The 23,718-nt window shown below is 36.7% G+C and overlaps 1 protein-coding gene across 4 annotated transcripts; it reads left to right on the top strand.

Moving 5' to 3' along the window:
- Positions 1–44: 44 nt before the first annotated feature.
- LOC103993510 (uncharacterized) lies at positions 45–22,499 on the top strand. Of its 4 annotated transcripts, none has more exons than XM_009413599.3 (17): positions 53–356; positions 461–594; positions 2,701–2,773; positions 2,867–3,082; positions 3,177–3,449; positions 5,913–6,047; positions 6,124–6,249; positions 11,762–11,806; positions 14,930–15,037; positions 15,123–15,265; positions 15,441–15,564; positions 16,551–16,625; positions 17,328–17,711; positions 17,800–17,889; positions 18,960–19,131; positions 20,519–20,764; positions 22,257–22,499. In XM_009413599.3, exons 1-16 carry the CDS (start codon positions 135–137, stop codon positions 20,743–20,745), a joined length of 2,547 nt encoding a protein of 848 aa, XP_009411874.2. In that variant the 5' UTR covers positions 53–134; the 3' UTR covers positions 20,746–20,764; positions 22,257–22,499. The 4 variants fall into 4 exon arrangements, with proteins under 4 accessions (XP_065020523.1, XP_065020522.1, XP_009411874.2 ...); XM_009413600.3 differs by having other exon boundaries at positions 58–356; positions 2,716–2,773; XM_065164451.1 differs by lacking the exon at positions 3,177–3,449 and having other exon boundaries at positions 45–356.
- The last annotated feature ends 1,219 nt before the right edge of the window (positions 22,500–23,718 follow it).

The raw sequence follows: 23,718 nt of genomic DNA, 5'->3' as shown, positions 1-23,718 counted from the left end.
CACGTGCAAACTCGAAAGAGGGCTTCCTGCGCAGGCCCGGAAACAACCCGAGTCCCGATCTCGGTCTATATAAGTCAACACGCTGTCGTGGGTCGAACCAAAGAGAGAGAATTGGGCCTTTCTTTATCATTCCCATGGGAACCAGAGTGGGAGAGGGAGTGCGGGAAGGAAGAAGTCCGCCCGAGGTTGTGATCGCAATGGAAGAAACCCTAGCGGAGCAGGAGGACAGGAGCCTTAACTCCGACTCCTCTTCCTCCTCATCCGACGACGATGACGAGGCCGCGGAGGACCTACGGATCAAAACCCTAGAGAAATCCCTCGCTGAGAATCCCTTCGACTACGACACCAACGTCCAGGTAATCCCGCTGTCGATGATATTGTTGCTTGTAAATGGCCGCATTTATGTACTCTGTAGGAGGCTTGGTCACCGTGCCTTGATCGCTTTCGTTCTCTTGTGCAGTACATTCAGTGCTTGCGGAAGTTTGGACGTCTAAAGCAGCTGCGGCAGGCGAGGGAATCGATGAATGAGCGGTTCCCCTTGAGCTCAGAGATGTGGCAGGAGTGGATAAAAGATGAAGTCTCATTGTGCACGAGGTAGATCCTTTCTACCTTCACTTGAATTTAGGGTTTGTTCATGTTATAATGCAAATTTGTCTCATCTGTGCGCTAGGCAACTGTATCAAGATTCTATGCGTCATCTGTTCATGCTCATCGACCTAGGTTAAACAATAAATTTTAATTGCATTTGAGCCGCATAAGATGTCAAAGTACAAAATAGTATCTAATGCATTTATTCATTAACAGAATCTACAATCAGAATGACTTTATAACTTTTTTCACACAGCTGTAATGTCTCAATTATTTGGAGTTGGCTACATATATTTTTTCTGCTCATAAGCTATGTTTAGGGATTTATCAGTAATAGCCGCTGATCACATTCACTTTTGCATTTCTTGCAGACTTAGGTACATAACCCATAGAAATATGCATTTGACAACTGAAACTCTGAAGGAACAGCTATTTTCCTCCAATTCTCCTATTATATTTTTCCTTTTCTTATAGGCCACACTAGTATATAACACATGGTTGAAACTTAGACCACAATTCCCTGAGCTGTTTTTAAGCTCCACTGACATTGCAAGCTGCACTTGATTTATAGTGGAAGTTAAACTAATTCATACCTTATTCAGTAAATGAATCCTAAAGTTTTCCACAGTCACATTAAAACCAAATTTGTTAACCATGCTACCTCTTGGTTAAGTGGGCTGGAGGGTTTCAAAAGTTCAGAGACATGAATGTGGCTTAGCCATGTCCCTCCGCGCCCAGTTACCTAGGTTGATGATTGTGTTGACATAAGTGTTTGATCTCAATTCTTTTTGTTGAGTCTTTCAGAAAGGTGTTGTGTGTCATAAGCCTTTGTGGTAAATTGGAATCTTTAAAGTCCACTGCTAGATTTTGAATAAATTTTACATGTTGCCAGTTCATGTCATATTTGAGTGCTTGAACTAATTCTGCATTCAGGTAATGCCACTCGTTTTGTACGTACGTAGTGCCATGTAATGACCAGAATGCTATTAAGGATCCTTAAAATGATATGTTGCATTCATTATATAGTGGATTCTCATGATCACCTCTATGATTATTTCTACATTGTCATATTATGTGTATCAGAAGCTAAATTTACACAATGACCTTATGAAGGAATTTGAGAACTAGTATCTTTATTTATGTTTCTTTGTTATTATGATCTTCCTTTTTTAGTGCCATGGAAGTTATCATTGTATTGTTTCTTTCTTTTCTGTCTTGGTGGTACCTACTGCTCTTGGCCACTATTATTATGGAACATAGCCAACCAATGAGAGAAGATTTCTGTGTGATTCTATCAAAAATTGATGAAGAGATTCAAACCGGCCTTAAGACCTAGTAAATTAAAGATAAATAGTTTAATGCAAGGAACCTGCAAATAAGAGGCAAAATCGGAGAAAGGTGGCCGAGAAGAGGCCTAAATTGTAAAATCCTGTGAGAAAACTACATACAATGTTGAGTGATCCATTTTCATGGATGAAACTGGATGAGTCATTAATTGAGCTGAAACCACCACAACTTCTGATACTAGGCAAAGCCAAGTGATGCCTAGTCCAATGAGTTGGTTTCAGCTGAAACCAACCAGACTGGACAAGTTTTCATTGATTACCAGCTGTAATTAGTCCCTTTAGGCCTGACTTCTAAGTTTTAGCTGAATCTTTAAACTGTGCCTGGGTGTGCCCTTCCTTCTATTCTATCCTAGGATAGATAAAATAAAAACCCATGCATTCTTCTTATTAATTAAATTTCAAATGAAGCTTTTATGTATTGTGATTGTGCATGTCCTATTTGCACTATTTTATATTCTGGTGCTTCTCTCGTGTTGGTAGTTCTATTATCTTTCATATTGTTGTAGACAATTCAGGCCTTGCACAGGTTCTAAGTGCCTAAAATTAATTTTCAATTACATCATCACCCTTCTTAGTTAACTGTTGTTATCCTTGTCTCTTTTATTAAAATGACCAATATGAATGCAGACCTAAGTTAATTCAATGCATGCTTGCTGATGTAACCTGTACATTAGAAGACTTTTTTAATATTTGAATGAGTATTTTGTTTCTTGTTTCTAATTCTGTATATTTGGACTTAAATATGTATTAATTCATGTTTTATAAGAACATTTTTAAACAGTTCTGAAGCTTTCACTGAAGTTGAGAAGCTTTACGAACGTGCTGTGCAAGAATATTTGGTATGTTGGGTTACTAACCACAAAGCAGCCAAAGTTTGATAAGTACACTTTGTCAGTATCTGTTTCCTAATTTTAGCTATCCTTCCAATGCAGTCTGTACCTCTATGGTGTGATTATATAAATTTTGTTCAAGAACATGATGCTTCAATATCTCGATGTTCACCAGATGGTGTTTCAAAGATGAGACAGTTATTTGAGCGTGCTCTTACTGCTGCTGGGTTGCATATCATTGAAGGCAATAAAATATGGGAGGCATACAGAAACTTTGAACAAGCTATATGTCTAATTATGGGTGACAATGAGAATGAGGTCAATATCATAGGCACAAAATATTTTTTTTGGCATGCTCATATTTGTTTTAGACTGTTATTTCTTTCCTAACTAAACTCTTCCTTCTTATTAGGAAAAAGAAAAACAAACTCACCGTGTTCGGAATCTATATCATCGCCAATTATCTGTTCCTTTGGTTGATTTAAGATCAACACTAAGGGATTATAAGCTTTGGGAAGCTGAACAAGGGAATCATAATGACGCAAACTCTGAGTTTGATGGTGTTCCTACAAATATTATTTCTGCTTATAAAAAAGCAATTGAAGTTTATAATGCTCGTAAGCAATATGAAGAACAAATTTCTAATCATGATGCATCTGATTCTGAGAGGCTTCAACAGTTCATGGTACTATGAAGTTTTATTGAATGAGAATCATTTACTGACATACCATTGTCTCTGTGCTGTTATTTTCTTCTTGTTTTTTATTAGGAATTATAGTACAGATTGTTACATTTTATTTTTTTATTTATATTTGTATATCTTGTTGATGGTTTATTTTTGCTAATTTTTCTTCTTCTTTTGGATTAAGTTCCTTCTATAAAGGTTACCATGTGACTATTTAAGTTAAAGTTTTAGAAGCAATGCAATTGTATTGGAGAATTTAACAAGACGCTTGGACTGAGGATAAGGTTTGAAATTTCGTACCGTACCGGTGTATCGAGCTTTGCTCGGTACGGTATGGTACGAGAGTACCGTTCGGTATGCCAGGGAATATCAAGCGGTACATCTATATATATATAATATAATATAAAAAATAATATTAAAAAAATTTAAAAAGGAGGCGTACGTTGCCTCGATGATGTCGTCTCCTCCTCTTCTCCTCGTCGCCTCAGACGATGAGAAGAATGCAGTCTCTTTCATCTCCTCATTTGCGGCGTTCGGCGAAGATGTCGAAGGCCGCAGACGTCTTCGGCCTTCAGCGAAAGAGGTGGTCTCCTTCGCAGACAAGGCTATGAAGGAGACCACCTCTTTCGCTGCTCTAGTCGTCGCCTGGCTGTTACCTCATAGATCAAGATCGTCGAGGGAGGGCGGTGTCGGATCGGGACGCGTCAAGGTTCTTTCGATTCTCTCTCTTCTTCTTCCCTCGTCGTAGCTAGGCTGATATCGTCCGGTAGCGGGCGGTCACAGTCGAAATCGACCATTACCGCCCGATACAGCCTCGTATGGTTCGATACGGGGCTATATCAAGTGTTCTGCCCGATAGCGGGCGGTATCATTCGAAATTTAAAATCTTGACTGAAATGTCCCACAAGAAGGAATAGTTGGGTCTTTAGAAGCCTCAAAATTATTTTGAATGTTTCTGGAATTTTTTTGCTGGTATCATGCATGTTTGCTAACATTGTTGAGTATGAGCTGATTGTTCACTGATCCAATATCTTTGGCTTTCTTCTTCAGATTTTGCCGCTGCCCTTAGCCCATGATTTTCTCAAAAGGGCTATTTTTAAAAAATTATGTTACTTGATCCTTCTTGTATGATGTCTGTGACTACTGTCAGACTGTATGTCTATGATAGGACTAATATGACCATTGAATTGTGTACACTTGATGCAAGTCAATATCTATCTAGGAACTCTTTTTGCATGCTTTTCTATGAGAGCATCATTATGTATCTGCATCCAGTACGTCTTTATATATATATATATATTTTCTGTGTGATATGTTTGTGGGTTGCCTCTTTTATTGTTTGTATGTTTAATTTTAACTATAGATGGATGACAATGGAGGTAGTTGTGGCACTTGAGAAAATGGAATTTGAGTAAAATATTAAGCATGCTGGTAACTGTTAATTTTGATATAGAAAATCCTACTTCCAGGATAGATGGTTATGGTTACTGTATTCTGCATTTGTTTCTTTTTGTTTCTGCAATTTAGCTTTGATACAGTTGTACAATTTCTTTATCAAATGTCTAACCGCCTCTGTTTTATTTACCATTTAATTGTTTGTACTTTGTACTCTTTTTTTAAAGATTGGCTTAGTGGTAGTTTGTTACTTTAAATAGGTTAAGAGAATAACTACAAATAAATTTTCTTCTGTTGCTTAGTGAAGTTCATGTTGAAGGTAAATATGCTTGCAGTATATAGTGCGACGCTTCTTTCTAGCAGAAGCTAGTTTAGATAGTGATTTGGATTTTGGTGCTCTATATCATTATGGCATAGGTGTTCATTTAACTGAAGAGAGAAGGTTGGTAGTACTACTAAGGCTTATTTGGATGTCTTGTTGACAATAATAGTTAGGTTTGTATTTAATTGCATTTAGTCAAATTGGCAAAGTGTTAAAGGTAAGTACTATAAAAAATGTAGATATTTGACACATGTTTGCTAGAGTGATGGTTAATGTAAATATTGTTTTTGAAATTTATGCAATATGGAGTTGCTTTTTGACCAGGTTTTCCATATCCATTGCTGCTAAGCCTCTGCTGGAGTCCCTAATGGTGACACATATTGCTCATGCGAGCCAATGGCTAAGAGGCATGTTTGACCTTAAATGAACTGGAGAATATGTGCCCATACCCTGTATGACTCCTTTCTCTGGCATGATATCTTCAGGTTGGGACACTATTTGTAGGTATAGTGACAATGTCCAAAAAGCATATCTCACACAATCCTAGTCGCACACAGTTTCTAAATGAACATGCATCTTACATCTAGCTTTTAATTGCTTGTTTGTTTGACAAGGTGTTCTTGAAAATTTTTCATGGGTATCACTTTTGTTTGAATCTTAGTTGATACTGCTCCTTATTTTCAGTTATCTTCTACTGTGTTTCCAGTTACTGCTAGCTGAACTCTTTCTGTCACATTTGCTAACAGAACTATATAAAGTTTGAGGAATCTTCTGGAGACCCTGCACGTGTTCAAATCTTGTATGAGCGTGCTGTTGCACTGTTTCCAATATCTAGTGACTTATGGCTACGGTATTCTAGTGATTTGGACAGAACCTTGAAGGTGTTTCCATTTTACTGTTTTTTATTAAACATTATGGCAGATGTGATGATGACATAATTGGCTATTTTTGCTTCAGGTTCCTGCCATTCTGAGAAGTGTATATTCTAGAGCCACAAAGAATTGTACATGGGTTGGTGAACTATGGGTTCGTTACTTGCTCTCTTTGGAACGTCTTCATGCATCAGAGAAAGAGCTAAGTAATGTATGCTTCCTTCTTTTCTAGTTGCTGTTGCCACATTAGCACTTGACTATTAGATCAACATAGAACAAGTGTATATTCTAGTTCCAGGCAAATCAATGGCTGACTGGTGTATTATATTGGCCAAGGCCTTAATGATTTGCTGTAGCAGTAGATGTCAGAGAGACAAGGGGTGGAGCTTGAGTAATTAAGTGAGATAGGTAGAGACATGCAAGAACATAGGGGTAGAGCAAGCAAGGAGTGGCCTGTGTTACCTTTTCTTTTGGAAACATTCTGATCAAGACTGTAAAATAAGAGATTAAACAAGTTCTAGTATATTTGACAAATGTACAAATTCCAACTGTGAGTATGAACTGATTTGCCATGAAAATACCAAACCATTTGATATTTCTTATGAGTTTGATCATCTGCTCCCTATTTTTATTTTGCCTGTATGGAAGTTCTTTGTAAAAGCAATGAACCATCAAAATGTTACCCAGTGTTTTAAGAAGTGCTTGAGCGTTCATGTATGTGCTCAATCAAGGGCCTTGCTTGAGTGCTTCTACGGTTCTTAGGTTAGCACTTCAGTTGAAGTGCTAGGTGTACCAAGCAGTCACCTGGGTTTCATACGAAGATCCCCTCGAGTATGATCCATCGCGTGGGATCCAAGTCAATTGCTTTTATCCTCCAACCCGAGCTCTCTCTCTCTCTCTCTCTCTCTCTCTCTCTCTCTCTCTCTCTCTGACACTCGCTTGGAGCCTTCCATCTATTTGCATTGTACCCTATTGGATTCGAGTTTCCATGTTTCCATCGTCGGTCAGCTCCTCTACCCTCTACTCTATCTGGTACACTTCTTCTCTTCCCTCCCTTTTCTTTCTCCTCTCTCTGTATTGGTGTTCAGCTTGTTGTCAGTGTCCTCTCTTGTTTTTTCCTTCACCCTTCTCTCACCTCCTCTCTTCTTTTTGTGGTGAAACGAGCCTTGCAGCTGCTGTCCTGTCTCCCCTTTTCTCTTCGGTCCCTGTTCTTATTTACTCTCCCTCTCCTCTCTGCCATACAAGCTGCAGTTTGGCACCACCTTTCTGCTGGTAATGCTTGAATCAATATAGAATGAGTAGGTAGTAAAAAATCACCAATTGCTGAAATAATTAGTATTTTGGATTGATTGCTTATAAAAGGCATGATTAGAGTCTAGAGAACATAATGCTCATAAAATAAAACGAGGCGGTTTAAATGTAGAGGGAGGCTTCTAGGTTCTAGGTTGTTGTGTCCCTTGGATGTCTTTTTAAGTTAGATATAAACTCACAAGATAATTTGAGGGCCAATTTTTCTATGGACAACACATGCAAAAGGTTCAGGTAGCAGAGATGAGGATTTTAAAAAGATATATCTGGTACCCCTGGAACTCAGAATAACAAGTGGTTGTATTTGCGGAAAGAGACATACTAGTTGATAATTAAAGTTAAATTCTTTGTGATGTGGGACATGTATAAAGCAGACCTCTAATTGAAGATGTTCAGTACTGACTGAGGGAGAAGAAGACCAGTTCAGATTATGAGTCAGGAAGGCCATAGCCTTTTCATATACAATAAGAAAGGAAATAGCCATCTTTTGATTTCCAAGTGAAGATACCCTTAAATAAATCTAGCGGCAGAAAGGATCCCATAGTTTTGACCAGAAATAGTTGGAAGGATACTTCTTATATGAAGTAAATATAGCAAAACAATTTTGGAATGCTACAATTGGCTTGTGTTTCTAACCTGGAGAAGTCGTAAGGTCATGAGACTCGATGACTCATGATGTGATTGACAATATGTTTAGTTTTGAATACTTTCTGAAAATGGCATCTCAACTTTCATATCAATATATTACTGAAGTGTCCTTCAAGCAAAAGGCAAAAGCATGCATGTTATATTCAGCTTAATGAAAAGAGGCATGCTGATAATTTTTTTGGGCATTTTGTTTTTAACCTAGCGATTTTTATGAGCATCCACAATCTTTTACAGTTAAATTTCCACCATATGAGCCTTAGTATATGCGCCAGTACCACTAGCTATTATTCATATTTTGTATTTCTGGGAACAAACTTTTACATTTGAGGCCATTTTGTGCCTAATGAAGGTGAACAGTTTCAGCATGGGTTTTGGACTTTAAGAATCGTTGCATAGTTCTTTTCTAGATTGCAAGAATTATGAAGTTTTGCTGGATAAGTTACTTATAGTGAGCATGCTTGGTGTTTGATGCAACAAAGGCATCATGTATTCTGATGTTTATTTCTTGTAGTTTTAGTATGATTGTTGTGAATCACCACCACCAATATCAACTATGTCTCCGCCTGTTAGCAATCAGGTTTTTGATTTTTAGCTGTGAATGCTAGTAGCCATAGCACCACAATGATCAATACACTTATAGTCTACTTTTAAATTTCTTATGAACTTACCATTGTAATAAAAAAATTACAGTTGAAATTTTGTCATTCCATAAAAGGGATGTGACATGGAACTTTGTCTTGCCTAAAGTAGCTAAGTAATACAACCAAACTGGTTCTGATTCATTCCAACTTTTTCAAGAGAGTGGTATTGATGTAGAACAGAGTAGAAGAAGTAGAGAGGAAGAGAGGGGAAGAGAGAGAGAAAAATGTGAGATAAGAGAGGAGATTAAGAGACTAGAGAAGATGCAATTCGTTTCAGTCAAATATAAAGTGTTTGATTCATTGACAAACTCCACTATTTATAGGGGTTTAGGAGCCTTGGTACAATTAATGAAGATAATGATTCTCAAAAGTAATCTCCTAGAGACTTAGTATGTCTTTTAGAAATACAAAATATGACTTATAGGACACTGAAATAGTAAATGAGCGTACTTAATACAAAAGAAGTCCTTAGAAAGACTAAAAGACTTTTTAATTTTCAACACTACTCTTAGAATTTCTAAGCCAACTGATTGATGATTTTTTGTCGACTTCTTTGCCAAAAATAAACTTTTCTGAAATCTTTTGTAAAGTTAGATGATTTTTTATCATTCTCTCCTAGTGGAAAAGAACTCGACCCCGGAGAGTAATCTGGAAGGTATTGGTCTAATAAGTCTGGTGCAAAGTCACGAAGTTCCTCCAAAGTAAATGCCATTGTAAGCTAAACGATCATGCCACTTGACAAGAAAGCGTTGAGTAATGCTAGTAGCAGATGTAATAAGGCAGTTATCAAGAATGACCCTTACGTCATCCTTGTGTTGTGGGAGAATTGGTGCTTTGGGTGGATTGCCACTTATAGGAACATCGGTTGACAAAGGAGACTCAAAAGTACCATGATATGGAGTTAAATCTTCCACATTAAAAACTAGACTAAAATTTAAGTTGAAATGTAAATCAAGCAAATATTGCATTAGATCCTAGTTTTTGGATAATGGGGAAAGGATCAATGGCTCGAGCATTTAAACTTTTGAATGAGTTTTTAGGGAATATCTCAGGGCGAACATGAACCAAACATAATCACCAACTTGGAACTCTTGACTTCTATGGTGTGCATTAGCAACAAGTTTGTAACTTTCATTACTTAGGGCAATTTACGTCGAATCTTGGCATGCAAATCATACATATGTTGAGCGAAGGAGTAAGCTGATTTTGAGGCATGATAGTCAAGTGGAAGGGGTGCAAGGTCAATAGTCGTGCAAGTAATAGCCGAGAACAGTTTGAAATAGGCTTTTTCCGATGGAGCGGTTGACTCTGAGTTATTGTATATAAATTATACAATGGGTAAGGTTAAGTTCGAATTTTTGGATTTCTCTCCAACTAAACATCTAAGAAGATTTCCCAAAGAATGGTTCCTTAGTTTGACCATCAGTCTTAGGGTGAAAGGCTGATGAGAACTTCAATATTGTACTAAACAGTCTCTACAAAGTTTTCCAAAAGTAGCTAACAAATTTTACATCCATATCAGACACCATTGTTAAGGGCAAGTCATGTAATTTAATCACTTCTTAAAAGAACAATTTTAGCAATGTGTGAGGCATCGTTGGTCTTGTTACATAGGATAAAGTGGGTCATTTTTTAAAATCAATCAACAACAACTAGAATAGAATCTAAGCTCACATCTTGTCGTGGTGAATGCGGAATGAGTAATGTGGTATTTAGGCCAGTATTGTGTTTGCGAGTCTTGGCAATTTGACAGGTGCGACACTATGACACTACTCGAGCAACATCTCGCTTTAAGGAAGATCAATAAAATCTATCCTCGATTAATGCAATGGTCTTGTCTTAGCCTAGGTGACCTGCTAATCCAACTGTGTGCATTTCCCAAACAAGTCTTGAAGGGAGGATCGGGGAACACACAATCTAGTAGATCGAAAAAAGTAACTATCCCTAAGAATAAAGTCCATATGTTCACAACGGTTTTCATTCTTAGACTTCTTGATATACGTGACTAAAGTCTGGACATTGGGTATATACTCTTCTTTTAATCGCTTGAATCCTATGACCTTAACACTCATGGTAGATAGAATTATAGAAATTTGATTAAGGGAATTAGCAGCATTGTTCTGAGTGTAAGAACAATGTTTAATTACATGAGAGTATTCGTTGGGAAACTCAACCCACTTGGCATATTGGGTATTTAACTTCTTTTGGGCATTTAAGTACCTTAGGGCATGGTGGTCAGACAGCAAGACAAACTCTTGCTGTAGAAGGTAATATCACCAATACCTAAGACATTACATAATGACATAGAATTCTTTGTTGTAGGTAGAATAATATTGTTTTGTATCATTGAGTTTCTTACTGAAAAAAGTGATAGGCTGACTCTCTTAACTAAGAATTCATCCTATGCATATACCAAGTGACCTCAAAACTTTGCTTTGAGAACTGATCAGTTAAGAGTTGCATTGGTGTCCTGTTTCGATCTTGAAGTGACATTATGGTGATACATGTCAGAGGTTAGCCAGTAAATTGTTCCATTAAAAACTGTAGAATAGGCCATAGGATTTGCTTTGCTGTCTTGATGGAGTATGTGCTATCTTTTTGCTGTACCACATGCTTGCATTATGAAGTTCAGCATCATGAGTCTTCATACATGGTAACAGGATATATGCTTATCATGTTTAAGCAAACTTGAAAATTCTCATAAGTTCATGTATCAGTAAATTAGTTTTCATACTTTGTTTATTATTATAACAAATTGCTTCAATAAGATAGCAAATATTAAACTTAAAGTTGGTGAATCTTTGAGGTTGAGTTTGATAACTGTGTAGTAGTGAATTTCATTCAAGATTTTTTTAACTAGATGAATAAGTTTCTTTAGCAGGACTATGCATATTATTTTTTTTTGCATTAACTGCCACAAAACTGATGTTAGTTAACAATATGAGTGTTATTAGCACTTAATGGGTCTAAAAAAGTGACAACACTGAAACTTTGTTTTGTGACATGTGTGATTCAATATTTCTGCTACTACTGTGGATCTTTGAGCAAGCTGTACAATGTTCTGTCTCTAGCTTTGCTTTTACATTTGACTAGAAGCATTTGCTATTTTATGGTTCTTGTTTTCAGGTCTTTGAGCAAGCTATACAATGTGCTTTTCCAAACTACAAAGAGGTTATTTTAAAACTTTTGAAGTTAGTTTGATGCAAAGTATTATACGCTAATAAGTGAATATTAATTATTTTTATCTGTCATTTAGCTAATATTAAGCCCACTATGCATTTAACTTTAAAGATGACATTGAAATGAATCATTGTCATCAATAGAATTTGTATAATGTATTGGCAAGATGACACTGGGTTTTATTATGTCACTTTGATACTCGATCATATTCGGGGTTTCATCAATGCTTCCATTATAGATTTATTATCTTACCATACCAACAATACATGTTCCTTAAATATTCTCAACTTGAAATATTGGGTAATATGTAATTTGAAAGCTTAACCTCAAGTTCACTTAAATTATGTTTTCCTATTGTTGGATAACTATTGCATTGTAATTCCAAAAACATATTCTGGTTCATGACGAGATACAACATTGTCCAAAATTTAGAGATGTATTTGCTGGAAAACTGTTGATTTTATTGAGTACCTGTTATGGGTATCTGGAGATGCCTTTCGTCCATGTATTATCATGCAACCAATGCAAAATATTCCTGTATCAGATATGGGGTTGTATGTACTTGTCCCTAGCTGCATATGATGTCCATCTTTATGTGAAACATGCTTAACATATATATGAAGGAATGTGATTAATTTGTACACCAAGTTCAGTTTTATAGAAGTTTTAGATCAGGTATCCATTGTCCATTTGATTGGAGCTATATATATACTTATTTCAGTTGAATATTACTTGCAAACATGGACCAACAAACTGGATGAACTAGTACATAATGCCCATGGATCCGAACATGAAATTGGGCAATCTACTTGTGATATAGGGGTTACTGCCCAGTAAGCCATGTGACCGGGTCTGGCCTCTCTCTCTCTCTCTCTCTCTCTCTCCTCTCCCTCTTCACCTTGGGCCATCCACCATTGCCCATGTCAGCTGTTGTCCACCACCCCAAGCCCTATCGAATTGGTACTCTTCCCTCCACCACTTCGGCCTCCTCTCCTTCTCTGTAGCCTCCTTCCTTCTTCTCTGCCATCAGCTCATCCTCTTCATCTTCTCCCCTCCTCTTCTTCTCTGCTTCTGGTTCTCAAAGTTGAAAACCTTGCATGGAAGCTTGTATGAAACACAAAGAGCAAATGTCAAGTGAGTATATTAACTGTTGGCAAGCCTTGTGCTATGCAATATTAATTTTTTTCTGAGTTCTGTCATCTTTTATGATTTTTATCAGTAATATTAATGGGTGCTCGGCAGAGGCGAGGCAGGGTTTGAGCCTCAAGATGACCTAGGTGAGGCGCATGGGCTTGGGGGCTGCCTAGTCAAGCGCCTGGGCCTAGGCACTGGGCAGCCCATGCAAGCACTTGGGCGACGGGTAGTCCAAGTGAGCACCTACGTCAGCCTAGGTGCATCTGATCATATTCCTAGTTTGGATCAGATCTTGGCTCAAGTCAAATGCCCCCCCTTCCTGCATTCCCCTGCTCTCAGCCCCTCACCTGGGCTTCTCATTGATAGTAATGTTAATTTTTGTTAATAATAGTTAGCTCTTGTTAATAACAGTCTATGAATTTTGTTAATCATTGACTTTCTTAATGAAAATTTTGGACTTTTGATGTTAATATTTTTTTATTTTGTTGTTCTTGTTGTTAGATTTGGACAAGGTAGTACTTTAATGCTATATAGATGGTTAAATGAATGTAATTCGATGATTCAATGCTGATATTTTGAAAATGAAATGATATGGAACTCTAATTTTTTATTTTAATGATAGTCTTGTTTCTTAATTATAGATTTTTTATAAGTTTTGTATTGTCAAGCACTTAGTGCACCTAGTATCTCGTGCATTGAGGAACCTTGGTGCCTTATAGTGCCCAACATTTTTGACAACATGAATTTTACAATTCTAAAAATGGACAACCAATTATCAATAATATAAAATGATAGATCACGGTGCTGCCTATCTGATGTCTTCTGTTCATAAAGACAGAAAAGTAATGTTGAAATGCATTCATGTAAGTTCTTGTTTATGTTATTGTAAGCAGTTTTAGGCTTAATGCTCTTGTATCTGTTGCCATCACCAATAATGAACTTCTTGTGTTCATTTGGTTACACCACCGAATTGCTGCTAGCTTAATAACAAGTGTAAGGACTAATTTCAATATTGCCATTACCACTATTGTTTTCAGGTGGATGGGTTTAGCTATTCATAGATTCTGGAGAAAAGTTATGTTCAACATGGAGCCATCATATTTCAACATTGTTAAAAGACCAAAATATCAGCATCTTGCTCCCTTCTCATCGCTTTTGTATCATGAGAGAAACATTGCTAGTGGCAGGCTTTCTGATTTGATCAATGCTTGTTTTAACTTCATCCTTTATTGATCTCCTGACTTATGAACTCGTTTTTTAAGGTTGCACCTGAGACCATATTGAAACTACATCCATGTTTTGGCACTTGGCGATTAGCTTATAGTCCACACCTGAGCTCTGACTCAAAAGAGTTGACTCAGATGTTAATAGCCATACGGGGATTTTAAATTATTTATTACCTGGTTATTTGTTTGGCCAGAATATGTTAGTATAACCATGCTATGTGCCAAGGTACTGTTGTGAATGTGTAGATGATCTGGTACACATGGATAAGAAGTAAGGTCTTCTATGGATTGTCATTGGTAAATGCATATTTTGGACAAACACAATGATAGTGTGATAGTGTTGTACTGACAAGATAAGTTGTTGCTAAAAATAGATCAATCTGCACTTTTTCCATATGGAAGATTTATGATTCCAGCATGACCTGCAGAATTTAGTAGTTTGTAGGAGGCATTGTTCAAGGCCTAGATCTTTTCAATATAATTTGAATAGCATGTGAGACTTCTCCAACATTTTACCCTGTCAATGCTTTCGGAAAACACTTGCATCAGTTTTGAATATTTACAATGAACAAGCTATATCATATCTTGCATTGTTATACGAAAACTGTTACTGTTATCACTCAAGTACCTTTCCACTTTCTGTCTATATTTTCCAAACAACTTTCCATTGAAAATTTTCAAGTAGTTTGTGACCACTTTTTTTGTTCTTATAATTATGGGTTAAATTTATATTTGCATGCTTTTCTGGTTGTAGTATCTGGATCTATTTCTCACTCGAGTGGATGGCTTAAGACGAAGGATGTCTTTGGTTGGCTCTAAGGAGGATGGGTTAGACTATGTCCTTATAAGAGAAACATTTCAGGTTTTGCTTTCTTCTTAACTCATTGTCTATCCTGTGAGTTCTTTAAATTATGTCTGATTTGTACTTCATGTTGTCATGATTACAGCGTGCTACAGAGTTCTTATTGCCAGAGTGTCTGAGTACAGATGATCTATTGCATCTGCATTCGTATTGGGCAAGATTAGAGGTTAAGCTTGGAAATGATATCGTTGCTGCTCGTGGGGTATGGGAAAACTTGCTCAAGAAAAGGTCTTTACTGTCTTTCATTTACTTGTTTCCAAGTTTTCCAGCTTGATGTGGGTGATATGCTTTTGTAAAATTGCTGATTGGTTCATTTCACTTGTACTGCTCTTTGTTTGTTGCAAATTAATTGTAAACAAATATATTTCTTTCTTTTTTTCTAAATAACTTTGTATATTTTTAGTGGATCTATGCTGGAAATTTGGCTGTCATATATCTCGATGGAAATTGAATTGGGTCAAATAAATGAGGCAAGGTCAATTTACAAGAGATGCTACAGTAAAAGGTTTTCAGGAACAGGTTCGGAGGTAAGCATCATTTAACTGATGACTAACATAGAACATTTTGACGCATTTTCCTTGTTTTCACATTTTAACTGCCAGTTTGATTCATTATGCTCGGAGATGATTGGTTTGCCCATTTATCCACAGGAGTGTATTATTACACCATGTCATTTTTATAGTCTATAATGGTCCTGATATGTTGAACTCATAAAACATTGGAGATTTTATGCTTTTACTTCTGATAACAGTCTGATTGAACTGCTTGCTGTAGACCTTAGCTATCCTAACAACATAAAATACATAGGTCATCTTGAGGAAAAGAAGTATATAACAAGAACAAATTGTACTGTCTTAAGGTGTTTAGTAGACTGAAAAGGTGATTGGTAAACCTTTGCTCACACCTTGATGATCCCACCTTCCTCAGAACTTCTTAGTCTGGTTCTTGTGCCAGCATCATTCCTGCCCTAAAAATTAAAGGTTTTTAGAACAACAGATTATATTTGTTCATGCCATAGATTTTAATGTGAATGAATGTACACTTCCCTTCAGACATTGATGATTGTGTGAAGCTATTGAATATATTCTAGTTATATTTTGTTAAATTTGTTGATAAAGCAACTATACAGTTAATGGGAATGATCACGTGCATAAAGTAGTGTAATCTAGACTCTAGAATAGCTGTTGAGTATGGACTTTTACTTGTCTTGCTCATTTAGTTAGTTATAGTATTTTGCTTTCTTTTCTCGATACTTATTATATTCAGCATCTGCATTATCCTCTGTAGCATGTAGCTTGATTGATGATATTGTTCATTGCATCTTGTTAACTCTTTGCTCTTTAGTACCGTATGTAAGTTATTGGTTTTGAGAACATATTCCTTAATGTTTACTTCTGTTGGCTTTTGTGTCTTTGGAATTTGTGTTATGATTTAATTTTCAATAAATGGTATAGAATTAGGAGATCATTTTATTTATATACTTGTGATGACCTAAAAGCATCAAATTGTTCAGGATGTATGCCATTCCTGGTTGCGGTTTGAAAGGGAACACGGCACCTTGGATGACTTTGATCTTGCCCAGAAAAAGGTATGTCTCCTTTCTAATTGGTTTTATGTTTTAACTGTGGAAGTCTCTTTGTTGTCTAAGAAATCAATGTTATTTGTTGTCAGAAGCTCTAAGGTAGTCCTCATCTTTTGCTAAAGATGAAACATATGATGTTTGAGGTACAAGTCAAGTTAATTTTTCCTTTATGAACTTGGTTCCAAGTTAGTACTTCTCATCTCTACGATTGACTTAGAGGTGATTTCATGTGAGCTAGTTGTTTTGACAATGTAGTTGGTGCTGGTTGTTTGAATACTAGTAACAATCCTTCCTGCTCTTACCAGGGAAGAGATTTTTAAATTTTGAATTTTGGTGTTCTGGTCATCAATGAGGCGACTGTTTCATAATCTTTATCTGTGGTCCCCAAGCTGTGTTGATTGTTGTAAGTTGTTGCAAAATGAGTTTCCTGAAAAGCCTTTATCAGCAGCTTCAATATATGTGTTTAGAATGTCTTGTTCAGTTTGCATTTATTAAGGTACTTAAGTTATTTATATTTTAGCGAGCTTGTCTAACTGGGTATGTATCTATATTTATAGTAACCAGTTCTGCTTTGGAGTCTCGATCTTAATTCATGTTTCCCATGATTCACTCTGATGTTCTTTTATGATATATAAATTATTGGAGTTTTTTTTTTTTTTGTAACTTGTCATTTTGTTTCCTCTTGTGTGATATTAATGTTCTTCTTAGGTGGCACCACGACTACAAGAGCTCATGGCATTCAACAATCAACAGGAGACCAAAGTTGACCTTGCATCGGTTGTCAATAAAGATGGTTCTCCTGCAGCCAATGCACCACAAAAGAGGAAAATAGGTAAAGCACTGGAAGTTAAACAGCCTCCTGGAAAGAGAAAGAAATATACATCTGAACCTGTGCAAGCATCTAAAAGAGACTCTATAAGAGCACCAGAACAGATTAAACTTGCTGAGGAAACAGATAAAGGACAAGTGGAGAAATTGCTGGACACAGATGCAGCCAACAATCAATCCGTGGGAACTTCAGAATCTAGGGAATCCAAGCCTAATCACTACAATGATGAGTGCACTGCATTTATTTCAAATCTCAGCGTTGAGGCAAGTGATCTATAATTGTTTGTTGTTATCTTGATAATGGATGACAGAATATTTTTGAATACAAATTTTAAGCAAACTTCCATTTCAGGCAAATGAGGACCACCTACGTGAATTCTTCAGGGACTGTGGAGTTACTGCTATACGATTGTTAAAAGATAGAAAAACAGGCGGACCAAGGGTTTAGTCTCCATCTCATCTCTGTTTGTGTGCTACTTTGATTGCAGAATTCTCCTATCTGTTTATAACTTTACATGCCCAAGTCCAATTGTAAAATGTTAAAAAAAAAAGCATTCACACATTATATTTTCATTTTTGGTCTCCCAGCTGACTTAGGATTCTGGGGCTGACCATCTGTTGTTTTGCCCCTATGTCAAATGAGCCCCACAACAGGACAGAGACGCTGTAAAAATGCATTCACACACACCTCATGTTCCAACCTGCAAGTAAAGAGAACGTGGTGTTGGGGTGGGCCTGATGGGTCCAACTATGCCCAAAGAGTGAACATTGGATGGCTAGGTAGATAGTTGAGAGAAGTAAATGCAGGTGGATGGAAGGAGTTGGTACATTACCTGGTGAACCCTCATTTGCATAAAATGAGGTTTGCAGACCTATTACGCCATTGATGATGGCCTTTGGAGTACTGTGGTTTATTGAGGGCAACCCTTAAATAATGGCAGGTTACCCATTCATAAGGGCCATCAGCAACCTCCATCCTAGATCTGCCGACTTTGATTCTTGGGTTGTGTCAATCACATTTATTGTTTGCCACATGTTTCCTTCCTATTGGCTTGTTGAGTCTTATGGAGTTTGGCTTTACAAAATGTTGTATCCTTAAACAGATTTAAAAGGAAAACATAAGTGATGCAGCAAATGGCTGATATACTGTCAGGCAAATTTGATTACAGGAATTGTTTGATCTGTTTCCATTCTTTTTATTAGGTCCGATGGCTACTGTGTTTTAGGGTGCAAAAAAATGCATTATTATGTAGAACTTGTGATTTTACAACAACAATCCACATGCATATGCAACATTTGCCAGTATGTATAATCAGGCCATCGTGAATGCCGATAGACCCTTTGTCGTTCTCTATTTTGATTCATGTTTGTGAAATTCAGTTTAATGATCGATAGATTGGTACTTTTAACGAAATTGCAACTTGTAGCTATCAGGTCACAAATGCATGCTATGCTTTATATTTTTCATTTGTTAATTAAAAATATTTTCCTTTCTTTTTGCAATTAATGCAGGGGTTAGCATATGTAGATTTTTCAGATGATGAACATCTTGCAGCAGCTGTTGCAAAGAACAAGCAGAAGCTGCTTGGGAAGAAATTAAGCATTGCACGGTCAGACCCAAAACATAGCCAAAAGAGAATCCTAGATGGTAGCAAGACATCAGCAGCCCATGGTGTGCTAATTGGTTAGTTTATTTACTTTGCACTTAAGAGTGCTACTCCAAATGGTCACTAAAATTTTAAGAAAGGGCAAATTCTTTATCCTAAATGTACCATTAAGCAAAATCCTTTGACAATTATGCTCAAGAATGGTTTAATGCTGGTTCGGTATAATTCTTTATTCTATTGTGATTGTTATGGATCTAGATGCTACTTGGTGAAGTTGCAACTCCAAAGGATGTTCTTTCCTAAATTGTTGATAACAAATTGTCTCTCGTTCAGACATGTTTCTCTCTGCTTTCAATTTGCCTTCCATAAATTGTTGCTAGTTCACATATATGAACATGCTGCTATGCATGCTGCCATATTGTGTGTCTTACGCCGACACATCACTCTTATTAGTATTATTACAAATGAAAATGAAAGCCTTGTTTCTTGGTATTATTACAAAGCTATTGGCCTGACACACCTTGTAGTATCACTCTCCTTTTTGTTCCCTCCTCATTTTTGTTGTCTTTATCATAATGAAGAGGCAATCATCTGTTGCTGCTATGGCAATGCAAAATAATATTGTGAAACTGGCATGGAGGCTGTTGGTCTTACATTTGACGTTAGGGTATGCCACATAGGTTATACCACTCCTTTTGTCTTGAACTCCACTACTTGGTTAAGTTGATCTGGGAGCTTTCTAGTGGGGCTTGAGCAGCCCTATTTGTATTAAATGTAATCATATCAGTCTTGTCCTTGTGGTGAAAAGTGATGACCTTTATCTGACAGTGCCTTAGATTATCTGGTAGAACTTGGAAGATTTGCCTCAGATCCTAACAAAGAATGCTATGTACCATATTAACTAAGGTCTGCTTGGCTTTTCGGATCAAGGTTCATTATTTTCTTTTCAAGTTATAAGTTGAGGGTGAGCCTTGGGACAAAAGGTTGTTTTTTAGGCCCTGATGACCATTGTTCAAGTTATGAAAACACCCTCTTTAGTTATAGGGTAATATTGTACGTCGTCTCTTCTCATCTTTCCTTGACCCCATCTTCTAGTTTGATCCCTTTATTATAGAATCCAAACTGATTCTGGGTTTTGCATCTTTTCACATTGTAGTATTGATGATTGTCACTTTTGATTCTCTTTAGCTTTTTTTCAGAAAATGTTGTGCATCTCAGGACCCCCTGTTATGATACTGGTGCTCACCCTTATTTTGATATCTCAGCATTATTGAGCAGTATTGAGATGGATGCATAAGAGACAAATGCCTATACAGTGTCTTTAAATTGAGTGAAAATGCCTGCACATAATAAATTATCATTGACAATTTACATTTTGAAAACAATGGTCTAGTAAATGAAGTATGTGTCCTGTTGAAATCTGCTGCACCTTTTCTGTACAAGCCAAATATTTTGATTATGCAGGTAAAAGGTTTGCGAGAGGTAACAGTATCAGGAAAGAAGATGAGTCTGAAGCCACCATTGTGGATAAGCGTGGTAGTAGTGGGAAGTTTACTGGGAGTGTCACGTTTGCTGCACCAAGAGCTCTTGTGAAGCCCCTTGGATGGACTAAAAGGGAAGCAAAGCCTGATCAAGATAATGAGAAGCCAAAGTCAAATGATGAGTTCAGAGACATGCTCCTCAAGAAGTGAAGACCTTTTCACGGGAACGGTGAGTTCCATATTAGCTTGTGAGGATTGGAAACTTTTCATATAATTGCAGTGGTGTTGATGATCTCAGTTCTTGATTGCATTCCTGCCACATCTGTTAAATTACCTTCATTCTATTCTTTTTGTCTTGCAAGGTAAGCAATAAATAGTTTACATTACTGCAGTTAGCTATTTTCAGAATCAGAGGTATCTTGAGTTCTTTCCTGATTTTACTTCATCATTAATCATTATATACTTTTTGGAAGCAATGTAAATTTAGAATTTTTTGTATGATTGTGAAGTTCCGAAGTTTCATATTTGTCACCACTCTACATGATTTGCCATATTGGTCTGATCTGATCTGATCCAGCCGATACAGATTGGACCAGTACAATTTTAGCTGGGAAATTGCTAATTTGATCTAGTTAGTCTTTACGGCTAAAAACAAGTGCAGATTTACCAAATTTTAGATTGCTTGGAACTGATTGAAAAAGAGAAACCATGCTAAATAAATGAGATTGCTGTATCATTGTTTATGTTGTTGTAGTATGATTGATAACTCTAAGTTGTGTTCTATTTCCTTCTTTGACTTTCCAGTTCTTATGCATTTAATCAGTTGCAGGTTTATGGAAGGTATATGATTCTATGATTCTTTATGAATGAAAATAAAGTTGTTTTGGCCAGCTAGCTTTCAATGTCTTTTTCTACTAGATTGTCTCGTTGTTGTTTCTAGGTGTCGCCGGAATTCTTTCAAATGTTAACTCTCTCTCTTTTTAATTACATTGAAGAAGTAAAGATTAGAGATTATACATGATAGCTTTCAATGAGTTAAATAGCTGTCTTAGCTGTTGTAATGATGATGATTCGATGACATTATGGGGTAAATATGGAGTGGCTTTCAAGTACTGGAGAGTGCCTAATCTATAAGGTCTGAGCCACTCTTGGTCAGGGGTGCAAACCGAAACATGTTCTCTTAATTCTATGCAGGGTAAGAAAGTTATAGAGGTCTCCTTGGAAAGCTATCTTCTCAATCATTTACATGATTTGGTCACATTATCATGTTAGTTTGTTTTTATTAAAATCAGATTGATGGTTAAGATGATCGAGGTGAAAGTTTTGAAGAACCTTTATAACTTTCCAATGCAGGTATACCGCATGCAATTCACATTTGTTCAGTTGAGCTATAATCCAATCGTGGCAAATCTATGTTTTATTGTGGTGCATGGATGTCTCTTTTGCCGAGCTTCCCTTTGGTTTTAATAGGCTGTTGATGTGTTATATATACTCTAATAATCTATTTTCTCCCCTCCCTTGTTTTGCTTTTTAATTTTTCTCTCGTATGATTTTTAGACTAGTCTAGGCATTGATATGTCAGTAAATATCGACTATCTTGCTGACTGTGTTCTTCTGAGGCATACTGCCAGCACTAATCTTGGAACGTCAAAAGTTGAAATATTGGTTGTTTTTAATTTATTGCTAAGCATAACTCGATGTTTCTCATCCTTTTCTTTCAGGAATCAGATTGAAGCCCTATTTGATGAACTTCTGGGGGGAGTACAAGAAAGCTGACAAAAGCAACTTGCAAGAGATATCCAGAAATGGGGATAGAATGAGCTAGAAGAAGATACTTAAAAGCACATAATCTTTCCTACTAATGCAAAATGTTTCCATATGTAATGGCATATAGAAACTATCGAAAACAAACTACTTTAATTTGTATTTTGGTTGCAACTAGTGGATTGGACCAGATTCATATATTCTTCCCACGGGTAAAATTCTTTTCCAGTGATTGGTAAACAAGTCATAAAGGCAGCTTTTGTCCTCGTAGCAGTTTTCCTATTGCCTACATTCCATCATGAAAAAACGATTGAACTGACTCGGATGGTGCTCTTTTGTTTGGTAACAACAGGAAAACCGTGTCTTAAACCCTATTACAGCTCAAAGTTTATCATTGCCGCAGCAACCCAGCAAATAAGTTTTCCCCATGAAGCCCAAGGTCTTCTTCAGGTCAGTCCTACAGCTTAAAATTTTATCGTTCTCCTTTATCACTCTGATTGCTATCATAATGTGTTAAAATTAAACACTGCTTGCTTGGCTTCCTCTGGGAAAACATTCATTTTTAATTCCGGGGGTTCTCATTTGAGGTTGATCAGCACATCATCGTTTCTTTGGAATTTCATAAAGCTTTGCTCCCAAAATAAACCAGCATCCAAAATCAACCAGCCAGTGTTAGACACACAAACAAAAAAAACAGAAAATGAAAAATATGTAAAATTTGGATTGTCTAAAATGCTCGTGTGTGCTTGTATTTTGGTAAAATCACTGTCAAATGTATACTGATAGAATTAAGTGTAAAAGCAAAAGCACACTTCAATTAGTTTGTCCTCGCATTTGAGATATATCTCAAAGTCAATTAACTTGTCGTAGAGTTCTTCGAATGACATTAATGAGTTATGTGCTTGTATTGTTATTGTCAATTTCTTGTACTTATTCTCGAGGTCGTTAAGGATATGGATAATGGCTTCTTTATCACTAAGGAAATGATTTATCAAGATTAAGTTATCGATGATAATTTTTATATTTTGTAGATAATCGATAATAGTACTTCTCTCTTGTTTTGTTTGCATGAGACTGGATAGGAGACTGAGCATGCGAGTACGTGAATGATTTGCCAAGGTGGTTTACAACTTGCACCAAGCTTCGACAACGGTGTCACATGAAGACTTAGTGCTCTTGGGATGTTGAGCATCGTTGGTGGACAACGGAGAGAGCCGTCGACGTAGCCTAGTAGATCATAGCAAAATAGGAGATTAGAGAATTGAGCATGTTAGAATACGTAGTTATCACTTTTGGATAATTTGAATGGGATGAGAATTGTTGCATGGATGGAGATAAGGTCTGAACGTGGAAAAGTACTATGATTTCTCAAGACAGTTCCAGGGAATGATCGCAAAAGGAGGGTCAACTGCTTGGTGC

This window comes from Musa acuminata, chromosome BXJ3-8, assembly GCF_036884655.1.
Source record: "Musa acuminata AAA Group cultivar baxijiao chromosome BXJ3-8, Cavendish_Baxijiao_AAA, whole genome shotgun sequence".
NCBI lineage: Eukaryota > Viridiplantae > Streptophyta > Magnoliopsida > Zingiberales > Musaceae > Musa > Musa acuminata.
This window is presented reverse-complemented; position numbering and strand designations above follow the sequence as displayed.

What these genes read in the sequence shown, in the direction of transcription:
- LOC103993510 (XM_009413599.3), top strand. Translation starts at nt 135, where the DNA reads ATGGGAACCAGAGTGGGAGAGGGAGTGCGGGAAGGAAGAAGTCCGCCC. An exon ending in TGGGTGACAATGAGAATGAG is followed by an intron (nt 3,083 to 3,176) that starts GTCAATATCATA and finishes CCTTCTTATTAG; the next exon opens with GAAAAAGAAAAACAAACTCA. An exon ending in GAAAAACAGGCGGACCAAGG is followed by an intron (nt 17,890 to 18,959) that starts GTTTAGTCTCCA and finishes CAATTAATGCAG; the next exon opens with GGGTTAGCATATGTAGATTT.